General features: G+C 38.7%; 1 protein-coding gene across 7 annotated transcripts in view; it reads right to left on the bottom strand.

The window, feature by feature from the left end:
• Positions 1-15,051, bottom strand: part of MAP2K5 (mitogen-activated protein kinase kinase 5) — a 273,560-nt gene that overhangs the window by 106,609 nt on the left and 151,900 nt on the right. For all 7 annotated transcript variants that reach the window (XM_054716100.1, XM_054716099.1, XM_028141851.2 and 4 more), the window contains 2 exons: positions 14,375-14,425; positions 2,806-2,877 (listed from right to left, as the gene is read on the bottom strand). In XM_054716100.1, coding sequence (XP_054572075.1) covers positions 2,806-2,877; positions 14,375-14,425 — 123 coding nt within the window. The remainder of the gene's footprint in view (positions 1-2,805; positions 2,878-14,374; positions 14,426-15,051) is intronic.

The raw sequence follows: 15,051 nt of genomic DNA on the forward strand, positions 1-15,051 counted from the left end.
GGCAGGGCTCCTCCACCTTTTCCTTCTTGCTTCCAGTGGCAATCTCCTTCCAAGACCAACCCAGCTCAACTGTCAACTCCTCTGAGAACCACCTCACCACCCACCCTCTGCGACTCAGTCCTTCATAAACATTTTCCTGAAGACCTGTTACCCTGTGCTGGGTGTTAGGTGGCTGTCTTCTCCAGCAGAGGCAGGCTTTTGTCAGCTTTGTGTGACCCACTCTCCAGGCCTAGCACATGATCAGTGCTAAAATAGTAATTGTTGAGTAAGTGAAACTTTCTACTCTTCAGAGTGTAAACATAGAAAGTGAGGATGAACAGAAGAGAAGCAATTCTTAGAAGAGGTCAACTATTTCAGAACACAATCACTCAGAATTTTAAAATGCTACTGAGATTCACACTTCTCTCTATCTATAGTGATTTTAAACAAGATTTATCATGTCTACTCCAAGCATACTGTGGTCAAAAAAGAACCTTGACTTTCAAGTGCTTCTTTTGGGTTAACTTCCCAAACTCTTCAGATCATGTTCTCATCTCATCTGCCCCTAAAGAACCCTGGAGTTCTATTCATTACTGAATTGCCTCCAATTACTCATTTATGAACTCAAAACCTCCTACTCCCTTTCCCTATCACATATTTTTCATTATCTTGTACCCCAAATGAATTTGGTATAAAACACAGGACTTATCGTCACCTGACAAATTACATATTTAGTTATCATTCTCTTTTATTTCTCCTCATACCCCACCCCTCACCAAATGCAACTCCATGAGAGTGGAGACTGGAGTCTCCTTTCACTGCTATATCCCCTTTGCTTACCAGCAGGCATAACAAGACCTCGATATATGAATGAAAAACCCAATGTGGAAGGAATGGATGGTGAATATTTATATGGGCTCAAAATCTTAAAACTGTTAGTTATGCTCTCTCACAGTATTGCTATGCCTCTGCAAATTATGCCAAGCTAGGATATACCACTGTCTAAGTCACACAACTCTAGAGTTGTCACAGGAAGTTAAAGAGAGAAAATAGCAGACTGCTTAGAGTCATCGAATGTTAGTCTGGAAAGGGGCTTAGAGGTCATTACTTTACAGATGAATAAGCTGAAACCCAAAGTGAGGCTCGCACAGGGCCACCTAGAAAGCCAGTAGCCAAGTTGGAACTGCAGTCTAGGTCTTTCATACCCAATCTAGGGTTCTTATCTCTACACTGCGCAACTTCACAAATGTTCTACAGTTTATCCGGTCATTTACTGAATGACAACAATTTAAAGGGAAATTATGCAACAGCAAGGCCTGAGCCTCACCCAAGTACTAGCTTCCCCTGACACAGGCTAATTGAACAATCCCTTCAGGATTCTATTGGGAGACTCAGTTTTGAGTGTCTGTCCACCATTATGGCTAACCAATAAGCTGATGCACACATATCGCATTTCCTCTTGGAGGCCTTTTTTATGAAGAAGCAGAGAATATGGTTTAATAAACACTGGATACTTTATTTTTGCTTTCTTTCCTCAGTGCAGGTGAATTGAGTCTGAAGATATTTCCTTACAAATCCAGATGCATTCATACATTACAAAAATCGTAGAAAAGTACTTGACCAAAAAAAGGCGATAAAAACATGAATGCAACTCTATCCATGATCTTATTTGAGTCCTTTATAGTTTTTTTTTTTAATATATTTTATTTATTTTTTACAGAGAGGAAGGGAGAGGGATAGAGAGCTAGAAACATCGATGAGAGAGAATCATTGACCAGCTGCCTCCTGCACACCCCCTACCAGGGATGTGCCCGCAGCCAATGTACATGCCCTTGACCGGAATCGAACCTGAGACCTTTCAGTCCGCAGGCTGACGCTCTATTCATTGAGCCAAACCGGTTTCGGCAAGTCCTTTATAGTTTTTAAAAAGTCGTCTTTTATCTGAATCAAAGTATGTGATAAACAATTTTTGAAGCACTTATGAATATCCAGAGTCTACAATACTATAACTCAGACCCAGATGTTCTAATATAAATCATATGCATTTTCTTGTAGATCAAGGGTCATGATATAGAAATCTTAGCACAGAGTTCTATTGGGGCTTCACGAAGTCCAGTAAGATAAAGTCCATTCTAAATATATCTATAAAGAATAGAAGCATTGGGGGATGAGGACAAATATGTGACACCTTAATCAATAAAGAAATTAAAAAAAAAAAAATAATAATATCATTAAAAATTAGAAGGGGGAAGTTGAATATAAAAAAAAAAAAAAAGAATAGAAGCATTAAATTGTGTTAAATACATACCCTTAACCTCCCCCAGATGATATCACACCCCGTGCCCCAACATGTGATCTGACTATATTGGAACAAGGTGGCTTTTTTCTTTCTAAACAAACATATAGAACTTATACATCCAAATGAGTAGGGCTATACTCTTTAAAGTAATCACCTTTGGAAGTGATATATGCATTCCAACCAAAATTTTTCTGAACTGTCTTTCAGAACATAGGTTCTCTGGATTTGTGTATATAAGGATCACCCAGGGAACTTGTTAATGATGCAGATTCTTAGCGATATGGACTGGTCTTGGATGGAGTCTGGAAGTTGCATTTTTAAGAAGCACTCTAGGTTAACTTTTACAAGGTGATCTATGAGAAACAGCTGGTTCACAAGCCATGCAAGGATATCAAAATATAAGTTTAAACACTGTGTATACATAACACACTGGAGATTTAATTTTTCCCCCAAAATCTTCATTCTTCCTGATAGAAAATATTACTACGAATATACATAGAAACATCTATTTATAAAAAACACCATACCTCCATGAAAGAGATTCCTAAGCTCCAGACATCAGAATGGATTCCATACTGCTCCCCGGAAATTCTTTCAGGCTGTAAGAAAAGAGAAGGGAGCTTGTGAGTTAATGTAAGTTACTCCAGAGATCACATATACTACCACGAGCTCAGCTGAGGCAGAGAGCCTGCTACCTTTGCACAGCACTTTATGAAGAACAAAGCAATTGGATATGCATATGTGTATTAGGTAGATGATATCTAGAAATTATATAGGATATATATAATTACAATCTCACTCCGTCCTCACAAAGTCCCTATGAGGAAAACTTTATTTTCAGGTGAAGAAAGTGCAGATTCAGATGAGTGAAATCAATTAGGCAAAATCCTAAGCTGGGAAATGAACTGAGACTTGAACCCAGGCCCTCTCCCTCCAGAGCTAGTGGTCTTAGTTGTGGAGTGACAAATTACGCATTATATGCTATCATTTATTTGCTTTGAGAGATAGGTCTGGATCACTAGAAATTATTTCATATTAATTTTTAAAATCTTTTTATTTGGAAATACTTTCAAACTTTAGGAAAGTTGGAAGATTAAGATGAGGATAAAGATCATCCAAATTTCCTTTGTCCAGATTCACCTGTTCAACATTTTATTCTATGTATCAGGGTTTCTGTTGAAATGAATGAACTACCTGAAAGGTCCATTTGGGACTGGAGGTCCTCCAAGATATGTGGTTTAAAAAGCCAGTACATGCACAGTCTCTACCTCAAAAGAAGAATTTCATACTGAAGTGGGTGCTGCCTGACTGGTCTCTCTGTGCCTCCAGGGTTTGTCATGCAGTAGGGTACTTCACAGAGGTCTTTTGAATGAACACAGGAACAAATGAATGTCTCACAAAGGTGGAATGGTTGCTTAATAAGGTTTCAGAACTAAGCAGGGCAGGGCTGGGACCATAACCCACATCTCTTGGCTCCCAGGACATTATATTCTTTGTACCATAACTGGAGTTTCTGGCAGTCACCACAGTCATCATCCTTCAGGAGAGCCCATACAAGTCCTTAAGAGTAAATGGGGTCAGGGTCAGCCTGGTCCACTGGAGATGGAGGAAGTGGGCATCCACCACTTAACAGCAGCAGATACACCCAGGGTGTGGACGATGTGGGCCTGATGCTCTCAGGTAAGTTGTCTTAGCAGGGACCCAGAACTTTGTAACTGCCTTCCCACTCCCACCTACCAGGCTACCTCAAGGCACTTACTGCTTTCTCCCGGGACCACTTTCCATAAAATTACATAAAGCCCTGCTCTGAGGTACAAGATGGATTGTCTTATTTCCCTTCCTTTATTTATTTCTTTAATTTGTAAAACCCCCTTCCTACCAAGAATAATTCTTCCCAAGGGCCAAGTATCATGTGACCATTTATCCCAGCTGCTAATAGACATGGTCATTCCACTGCCTTAATACTTTTTCTTTCATGTTCTAATCCCCCACACTATCATTTCTCAAGTTTCTTGTTCACACATGAATGGGCCCATTATCCAAGTCTTGCTATTTCAATAGGTACTAGGATGTATTCATATGGAACTGGCCAGCTAGTTACAGGAGTAATACCACCATCTTCATCTTCTTCTTCATAATCATCATCAATATCAACAATACCATTGTGCATTTATTAAATAATTTCTATGTGCCAGGCATTGTTTTAAGTGCTTTTCATGCATGTCTTATTTCAGATATGTAAATATTCATATTAGATTGGTACTATTATCATCCCTTTTTAACAACTGAGAAAGTGGGGCACAGAGTGGTTTAGTTTGCAGCCACTATATAAGGATAGTAATAGCTATCATTTAGTGACCACCTAGTATGAGCCAGACACTGAGCTAGATACTTTGCGTACTCTATACTGCATAACAGTCTTGCCAAGTTAAATGTATTGCCTTTATTTTGTAGATGTAAAAACAGGCTTAGTAAGATTGAATGATTTACCAAAGTCTAGAGCTATGGATTAGCATTAAGTGTATTATTCAGGACACAGCCAGGATTCACACCCAGCGATGTTCTTTTCAGTGTGTCAAACTGGCCCCAGAACCAGGAGTCAGAAGAGCCACACACTAGTCTGGATCTAGTCAGCCATTTCTCAAAATGCAGTCTTCAGACTAGCCATCATAGAACTGCCTGAGGTGCTTATTACAAATGAACCTCTTGAATCTGAATCTCTGGGATGGCTCTGGGGATCTTCATTTTAAAAAATAATTTCTCTGGGTGATTCTTTGATACACTCAGCTCAGTCACTAAATATTTTCATGTTCCCTGCAGAGGCAATGACCTACCTTCCTCTTCTTTGCTTACTGAATGTTTCTCATATGGGCCCAATTCAAGGGCCACCATTTTTGGCAAACACTTCCTCTACCCTTCAGGGAGAATTACAAATTCCTGCCTCTGTACATCATTAAGAAGTTGTTCATAACTTTAATATTACTTTGTTGCACTGTGTTATAACCATCCATTTGCTAGTCTATTTTTCTTAAGAGACAAAGAGAGTGGATTATTCATCTCATACCTAATGTAATGCCTGGCACATACCTGGGTGTGCAATCAATGTGTGCTGACTGAAGGCATGCAATACATGCTTACCGCACACTTGGTCTTAAGCATGAACTAATTATCATGTCCCCAGAAAGGTTCTACTAATGTCACTTCCCCACATATTGCCATTCATGTTCATCAAGAATTCACAGCAAAACATAAAAGTCCTAAAATCCTCTAGAATGGTTAAAGAATAACCAAATGTTGCCTTCCTCCCTGTCTCTTCTTCCTTTCCTTTCTTCATTCCACTAGCTGTCAGTTATCACTATACAATACTATACAATCCTATCTAATAAAAGAGTAATATGCAAATTGACTGTCACTCCAACACACAAGATGGCTGCCTCCATGTGGTCAAAGATGGCTGCCCCCATGTGGACACAATATGGCCGCCACAAGATGGCCAGCAGGAGAGGGCCGTTGGGGGCGATCAGACCAGCAGGGGAGGGCAGTTGGGAGGGACTAGGCCTGCAAGGGAGGGCAGTTGGGGGAGATCAAACCTGCAGGGGAGGGCAGTTATGGATGACCAGGCCGGCAGAGGAGGGAAGTTGGGGGCAACAGGCCTGCAGGGGAGGGCAGTTAGGGGTGACCAGGCCTGCAGGGGAGGGGAGTTAGGGCAATCAGGCCGGTAGGGGAGCAGTTAGGCATCAATCAGGCTGGCAGGGAGTGGTTAGGGGGTGATTAGGCTGGCAGGCAGAAGCAGTTAGGGGCAATCAGGAAGGCAGGCAGGCGAGCAGTTGGGAGTCAGCAGTCCTGGATTGTGAGAAGGATGTCTGACTGCCCAGTAGGATTGGGCCTAAACGGGCAGTCGGACATCCTTCGAGGGGTCCCAGATTGGAGAGGGTGCAGGCTGGGCTGAGGGACACCCCCCCTACCCCGTGCACGAATTTCATGCACCGGGCCTCTAGTAGTCTCTAATTAGTCTGTCATGTAGAGCACAGACAAAACAAATAAAAGTGGAACCCATATACAAAATGTTTTGGCAGAACCAACAATAATATTAAATACATTCATATATTTACCCACTGAACTACCAAACAAATGCAAACTGTTAGCTGAAAATAAAGCATAGAAAAATTAAAAATTAAAAAAATAAAATATAGGACCTGGCTGGTGTGACTCAGTTGGTTTGGTCCCATAGACCAAAAGGTCGTGGGTTTGATTCTCAGTCAGGGCACACTTCCTCTACCCATGTTGTGAGTTCAATCCCTGGTTGGGGTGCTGTGGGAGGCAACCAATCAATGTCTATCTCTTACATTAATGTTTTTCTCTCTCTTTCTCTCAAATCAATAAAAATATATCCTTGGGCAAGGATTAGAAAAAATAAAGAAAAAGTGATAATGGTGACACATATCAGGTGGCACATAAGAGAACTCCTTAAGGACAAGATTCTGACAACCTCTCATAGAAGACATTATTCTTACAATAAGCTAACAAAATAAGATTACTGTTGTGATGCAGCACTTAAGAGTGAATGCTCAGCATAATCAGCTCTTCGGGTCTATTCCAGAGAATTCATGGAATGGGTGGGGACTGGGCAATGTGCTGAGGCCCCTGAAACTGACACAGTACAAGATAAGCCCCAACACATTCTGGATTATGAAACCAGGACTTGATGGCCTGAGGTTGGAAAATTCAAAGCTGTTCTCACACTTGAAGCCAAGGTAGCCTGCTCTGTCTGTCCTCTCCCCTTTAAAGCAAAACAAACCTAACCACCAGGTAGCACACTACTGAGAGAAGATCTGTGATGGACACTTCGGAGTTAAAAAGACAAAGCTGGGTTACTTTCTGACATGACAGCTGTCACCACTGTGGAAAGCTAAGTACAAGAAAAACACAACTCTCATTGGAAGTGCCTCTGTACTGAAGTTTAAGTGCAGGGATGAAAAAACCCTGGTCTGTTCTTACTAATAACAGTAAGGAATAGTGATGAGATAAAAAGCAGAGTTTCTAGAGGATCTTAAAGGGCAGTGGCTCCAAGCACAGCATGCATATCCCACGTCGTCCAACTACCTTCTGTGACTTGGCATTTATCCATGACCCATATTTACTTACCTCATTCCAGAATTGTCTTTGCAACATAATAACCTAGGGGGTTACTTGCAAAAAGCATCCCTTATCTCTTTTGATACAGGAATTTCTGTTCTGTTAGGCTACTCAGAAAATTAAGAAAGTATGCACAAATACTTTATATTAGTCTGTAATCAAAATATGTATAAAACTATGGGGATTTTTTTTTTAAAGTCAACAAGATCCTTGTGTCGGTGGCAGTGCACACTGGTTAAATAAGGGTTCTTTCTTTTCCTTTTTAAAAAATTTTTGTGACTTTTTTCTTTAAAACAATTTTTTTAAACTTCTGTGACTTTAAAAAAATTTATCTTTATTGTTCTAAAGTCAGACTGCTCTAACTCTACCTTTCAGTTCATTAATTCTCTCTTCTGCTATGTCCAATATATTACTAAATAGTGAGTTTAAAATGTTAATCTAGTAGTTTTGTTTGGGACTTTCTCAAATCCACTATGTCACTTAAAAAAAACCTATCTTTATTATTGAAACTATTACAAATGTTCCCCCCACACACAATGACTCCCTCCAGCCCGCTCTCCCCCACTCCCAGACCTACTGTCACTTTTAATTTGTGATCGGAAGTCTGTGTGTGGCTGTTTCTGCTACCTGCTCCTGCTGGTTCTTCTTCATGTTGCTTTGTTCCCTGGGTACCTGGTTTTCCTTGACTGATTGCTAGTGTTTGCTCTTGAAAAGAAATATTGAAGAGGTTCTCTGAGGCCTAAGATAGGAGTGTCCACCCCAAACAAGTTTTAAGCATTAAGCTCCTTTTCCAAATCAGGTAATACATACAAATACCCAGGGTGCAAATTTGTGCAAGTTAGTCTATGGCCACAATTTCTACTTAGCTCTGAGAGGCCTTCTCTTTCATTCCCTGGGCCTGAGGGAGGAGGGGCAGCTTTAGTCTGGTTTGCTCTGACACTGAGGGCAAGTCCTTTAGGCTTCCAGCATGATGTGGGAGAGACCTGCTCCGAGACCCTGGGCCCAGGCTACAGCTGTGGTACGGGAAAATGCCCTCAGGAACAGTAGCACTGGTGCTCCGACAATCTGCTTTTCCAACTCTTGAGGGATTCCATCTGAAAATTGCCCTTGGAGTTCCCCATCATCATTTTAGCTCTTCAGTATATTTACGATGATTTTAAAATTTCATTTTGATTAGCATTTTCAGCAGAAGAGTTAGACAAATAACCAAACCTGCTCAGACCAGAAACTAGAACCTGGTATCCTCATTAAATCCTGACTCTCACTATTTGCCAACTCAGGACCCTGGGCTGGTTAAAGTGACTTCACCTTTGGTTTCCTCATCTGCAAAATGACAGTCATAATAACATGTCTACTCCATGGGGTTGTGTGAAGATTAAATGAGTCATGTTATGGGCTTGATTCAGTTCATGCCCCGTGGGAATGCTCGGTAAATGTTAGCCTCCCAATAATCACCACTGACATCACCATCACTGCCTAAGCATGGCCAATCGAGTTGGATAATGTAATGTGTATAGGTTTTATTTGGGTAAAGATAATTTCTTTTTATTTATTTATATTTTATTGATATTTTACAGAGAGGAAGGGAGAGGGATAGAAAGCTAGAAACATCGATGAGAGAGAAACATCGACCAGCTGCCTCCTGCACACCCCCTACTGAGGATGTGCCCACAACCAATGTACATGCCCTTGACCGGAATCGAACCTGGGACCTTTCAGTCTGCAGACTGACGCTCTATCCACTGAGCCAATCCGGTTTCGGCAATTTTGGGTAAAGGTAATTTCTAAGGATAGGAATAGCGTGGGTAGAAAAAAATGTTCAGGAGATTGAAAAAGTAATTTAGGCTGACTTTCTGATTCCAAGGAAGAAGTATTTGGGTAAGATTGCCCTCCCCCCCCCCAAAAAAAAAACAAACCAACAACTTTATTTATAAAAACAATTTCAAACTTTTACATATGATTTAAAAATTACAATAAGCAAATCACAGTGATTGAACAGTGGGTTAAATAAAGTTTTAGGGACTTCTATCTTTAAAACAGGGTAACATTTTTAGTAATTAGAATTTATGAGAAATGATTTAATTTAATACAAGCCATCAAAGCCTTCTGGATCCCTTTTGTAATCCTTCTGAATGAAATCCTTTCAAAATGTAGTTGAAAATCTTTCCTATTTTGGATTAAAATGTCTGTAGAACCTAATCATCTGCCTCTAAAATAACACACCACTTCACTTTCCAGTTCTCAGTCTCACCAGATGACTTTTCAAGTCTCCTACATAATCCACTGTGCCTATACTAGTAATTTGTGCGTGTGTTTTTTATTTTTTTAGAAAAATAATTATTATTGTTGAAAGTATTACATATGTCCTCTCTTTCCCCCCACTGACCCCCTCCAGCCGGCCCCTGCTCCCTCCCCCCGCCTCCAGGCCCTCACTGCCCCATTGTCTGTGGCCATGGACCATGCATATATGCATACAAGGTCCTTGGTTGATTACTTCCCCTATCTCCCCCACCTTTCCACCAAGATTCTGCACTCTGTTCCATGCTTCCATGTATCTGGATCCACACCGTTCATCAGTTTATTTTGTTACTTAGATTCCACATATGAGAGAGATCATGTGATACTTGTCTTTCTCTGATTGACTTATTTCGCTTAGCATGATACTCTCCAGGTCCCTCCATGCTGTCTCAAAAGTTAAGAGATTCTTCTTTTTATTGCTGCATAGTATTCCATGGTATAAATGTGCCACAGCTTTTGATCCACTTATCTGTTGATGGGCACTTGGGCTGTTTCCAGATCTTAGCTATTGTAAATTGTGTGCTGCTATGAATATAGGGGTGCATACATTCTTTCTGATCGGTGTTTCGAGTTTCTTAGGGTATATTCCTAGAAGTGAGATCACTGGGTCAAATGGCAGTTCCATATTTAACTTTTTGAGGAGACTCCATTGTGTGTGTGTTTTTTAAATGCCTTAGGATCTTAGAAGAGCCTCCCTGTCTTTTTACTCGTTATAATTTTCTTGTACCTTACACTTCAGGTTATAGGAGAATGAAGTAAGGTTATTGACACATGCAGAACTATTTATTTGATTTCTTTTCTTTTCAATATTTAAGCATCTTAGCTAAATGTCTCTAAGTAATTTGGGGGTATTCTAAACCTTATAATGAAAGTAAGATACTTAATATGAAAAAAATGGTCTGCTTATAATTAGTGAACAAGTCATATTTGAAATACAGTTTTTATGAATTCATTCATTTAGCACTATGTATATGAGGGACCAGATATAGAGAATGAGCAGAATAAATCTTGCCCCATGTGAAGTTCATAATCTAGATTGGGAGCAACACAGAAATAATTTAGGAATATAGTGAGAGGCAGAGCAGTAAAGAGTTTAGTCTCTGGAGTCTGATACTTAGGTTTGAATTCTGACTCTGCCATTTAATAGTTGTATGAAGTTGGGTAAATCACTTAATTTCTCTATCCCTTTGTTTCTTTGTCTATAAAATGAGAATATTACCTACCTCGTAGGGTTGTTGTGAAGATTTAAAGAGTTAATATTTTTAAGAGTTTATGAGTAACTGGCACATAGTGTTAATTGTTAGCTGTTATTATTGTTATTATTGTCTCTGTATAGAAGTATGTATGAATAGAAAGTGAGGGCAATGGACATAAAATAAGGGCATTATATCAGATGACCTCTAATTATATATTCCCACAACTTATTAGTGTCCTCTACTCTACCGCTTCCCCCCACCCATGTCACATAACCTTCTATTTCTGAGTCCTTGCTCATCTTTCCACAGTGATCTCTTTCTTGTAAGTGCCCTTTTCCCATACTGCTTGAACTATCACATTGTATGCCTTCTTATTCTCTGAATGTATGTTTGGTACAACTTAATTCTTTCTTATGTCACACATAATGTGGCCATGTATAATACCATGTTCCTATTTAGCCCATGTCTTATATGGGTTACAGAGTGGTTCCACTGTACTTAACAGCAGAAGATGCTTAATAAATACTGGTTGATTAATTGAAGTTACTCAGTTTCAGAAACAGCTTTCACTGGCATAGATCAGAGGTTGGCAAATTTTTTTCTGTAAAGGGCCAGATACTAAATATTTGTCACTCTGTGGGCCATATGGTCTCTGCAGCAAATGTCACAACTATTCCATTCTGCCACTGTAGTGCCACAGCTGCCACAGACAATATGCAAACAAGTGGGCGTGACCACGTTTCAATAAAACTTTCTTTTTAAATTTTATTTTTTATTTTGAAATACTTATTGATTCACAAGAAGTCGAATATACACTTAGTGGCCAGATTATTATGATCTCTGAACGCATAATAATCTGGCCACTCAGTGTATGTGTGTGTGTGTATGTGTGTGTGTATATACACACACACACATACACACACACATATATATACACACACATACACACATACACACACATACACACACACACATACACACACACACATACACACACACACATATATATACATATATATATATATATATCTATATATATATATATTAGAGGTATATATTAGAGGCCCGGTGCATGAATTTGTGCATGGGTGGGGTCTGGCCAGCCTGGCCAGGGGGAGGGGACATGGGCGGTTGGCCGGCCTGCCTGCTGGTCGAACTCCTGGTCGAGGGAACAATTTGCATATTAGCCTTTTATTATATAGGATATACACTGAGTGGCCAGATTATTATGCATTCAGATATCATAACAATCTGGCCACTCAGTATATATAATAAATATAATAAACATAACAGTATAATAAGTATAATAAATGATATGATATAATATAATATCATATATCATATGGTGAGGTTTTGTGCACCCTTCACCCAATTCCCCCCAATGGTAGTACTACAATACAATGTCATGACCAGGAAATCGACACTGGTACAGTTTACAATTTATTCAGATTTCACTGGTTTCACATGTATTCATTTGTGTGTGTGTACTTGTATAGTACCGTGTAATTTTAAAACCTTCTTTACAGAAATAGGCAGTAAGCTGAATTTGGCCTGAGAACTGTATGCAGTTCACTGACACTTGGAAGAGATCCTCATGTAGAACTCAAAGTTGCAATATTTTGGCATATTGTGTGGAAACCAATACACAAAGCATTTTTATGGACTACCCAGCTAAAACAAGAACCAACTGTGGTTTAAAAAACAAGCCCAGCCCTTCTCCCTCACGAGACTATCAGCAGAGAGAAGGCAGGGAAAAATACCCAGAACAGAATAATAAAGGTTATTTCTATCTTCTCCCACTTTCAACCTCTGACCTCATACCAGTTAGGAAAGGACGTGGCCGATCAGAGACTGCTGAATTGAGCAAAGTTCACTATCAGACTATCACTCTTCACTTCCTAGGTACCTTAAGCTTTTTACAGCTTGAACCAAAAAGTTGATGACTAGAATTCACTCACCCAAGAAGCAAAGCAATTTTAGCTTTGGCAATCTGAGCTAACGTTTCATAATTTTAATCCTCACACTTCAATTAACAGATGGACGCATCACATTCATCCATAAACAAAAAGGAAAAAAGTAATTTCTTTAATGTACACCTGGGAAAGACAATTGTGATCTGGATTTGTACATTTAAACATAATGCAATTTAATTAGTAGAGCAATTTAAAACTACTAAGAACATGATGGGTAGTTGAGAAGTTGTTTCATTTTTAGTTTGTTTTTTTATAATCACAATGTTTCATATTCTTTCAAGACTGAAATTGTGGCATTTGGCAAGATTTTGTTAATTATAAAGGCAGTTCACCAATCTCAGCTACCTTGGTAGAGCCAGGTGGGTTTTTAAGTTTTATAAAAACAGGTATGATGACTTCAGAGGTTAATATATATATATTTTTTACATTACCTAGAAAAATGAAAAATAATGAATTTTCTTTAAAAACATAAAACAATACAAAACCAAAATTAATTGCTCTGGTATCTCAATTAAAAAAGTGCTCAGTACTGTTCTTAGAATAAGGTCTAGGGTTCCATCCATATTAAGATCTTTTGGTCAAGATAATATATGAACAAAGATTACTGAGAATAAAATCTAGGGTTCTATCCATGTTAACATCATTTAACTTTATGATATATAAATGGAAATGAAATGGACTATCTGAATAAATATAAAACCCTCAATAAAAAAAACCACGTAATTAAGATGTTAAAACAAAACTTTGCTCCAAAAATGATACTAGATAAACTTCCTGCTTGTCTCCTTCCACCCCCCAAATCTTGAAGTGATGGTGGAAACCAATACACAAAGCATTTTTATGGACTATTCTTCTTGAAAGGTAGGAAAAAGAAAAAGGTCAAAGCCAAGTCCACATCAGTCTTTGAAACAGTTCTATGCTTCTATTTTTATTCTTTTTAAATTTATTTTAGTGGAACTAAATTATCTTATAATAGGCATGAGCCCAACAAATAAACAGAATTTAGATGTACAAGTTCTAAAGATAATTGCCTGCTAAACCCTTACATTCAGAGATCCATAAGTAAGAGTTGGTCACATCAATAATTTAATTTTGATCTGGTGACAAAGCATGTTTGTATTCATGGGAAAAAAAAACCAACCAATCTTATTGACTGGCAATTTAGTATACTTGAGGGTTAATTAAATAGGCAATGTGGCAAAGTACCCAATATGCTATAAGGTGCAATTTTTCTGTTGGATTAAACTTCAAAACTCAGCTATTCCACATTCGAGCCAATCAGTTAAGTCAACAAAATCAGCTAAGTTGGTAGCTCCTGTATAAAACCTCATGTCTTTTAGAAAGGTTTAAAAATCAAATCATGACTGAATTAACTTTGTAACTTATGATACGTTAGGCTAAAGCTGTGGAATTAACTCAAGAATTATACATTACCAAGTACATAAAGATAAAGATGTTGGTTTTAAATGTTATTTTTGCATAAGTTTACTTACTGCCATATAAGCATTTGTTCCAACATACGTCTTGGCTATAGAATTCACCAGCTATGAGACAAAACAGTCTGTTAGAACAATATAAAGATAATGTGGAAATAAAATGGGCAATTATTCCTCATTTAACCTACAATCATCATTTCTATAAATCAACTAAAAATTACGTAAAAGGGAACAAATCTACAAAGGCATTAAAAATGGTTAAATCTCTCTTTCCTTTTGAATGTGATTTCCATTTAAACAAGCACAGCATTACAGTTTATAGCAGATAACCTTAAACAATTCACTTAAGCAGGATGCTTATCGCTTTAGTACCCCAAAACCGTCTGATATAAAAAGTCAATTTGAAGTAGAATTTGAACACACTCAAATGGCTCAAGATGTGAATGAAGCCTCATGCATTACTAGAATGAAACGAACACTAAATACGCTGGAGGGATAACACACTTTGACAACTCATAATACAACGATGACCTTCGCTTTGGTCTTCGTGTTTGGCTGGGAGTAAAGGTGGCTGCAATTCAAATCAACATCACAGCACGCTCATGGGTCACTATCACCGGGGTTCTCAGGGGAGGCCCAAAATGGAAATTAATTAAAATTTGTGCTGCACATTGTAATGGCCCTCCACCATTGTTGCTCCCAATATTAATTTTTATTGTGGGCCAGTTGGGCTC

Source organism: Eptesicus fuscus, chromosome 5 (genome assembly GCF_027574615.1).
Source record: "Eptesicus fuscus isolate TK198812 chromosome 5, DD_ASM_mEF_20220401, whole genome shotgun sequence".
NCBI lineage: Eukaryota > Metazoa > Chordata > Mammalia > Chiroptera > Vespertilionidae > Eptesicus > Eptesicus fuscus.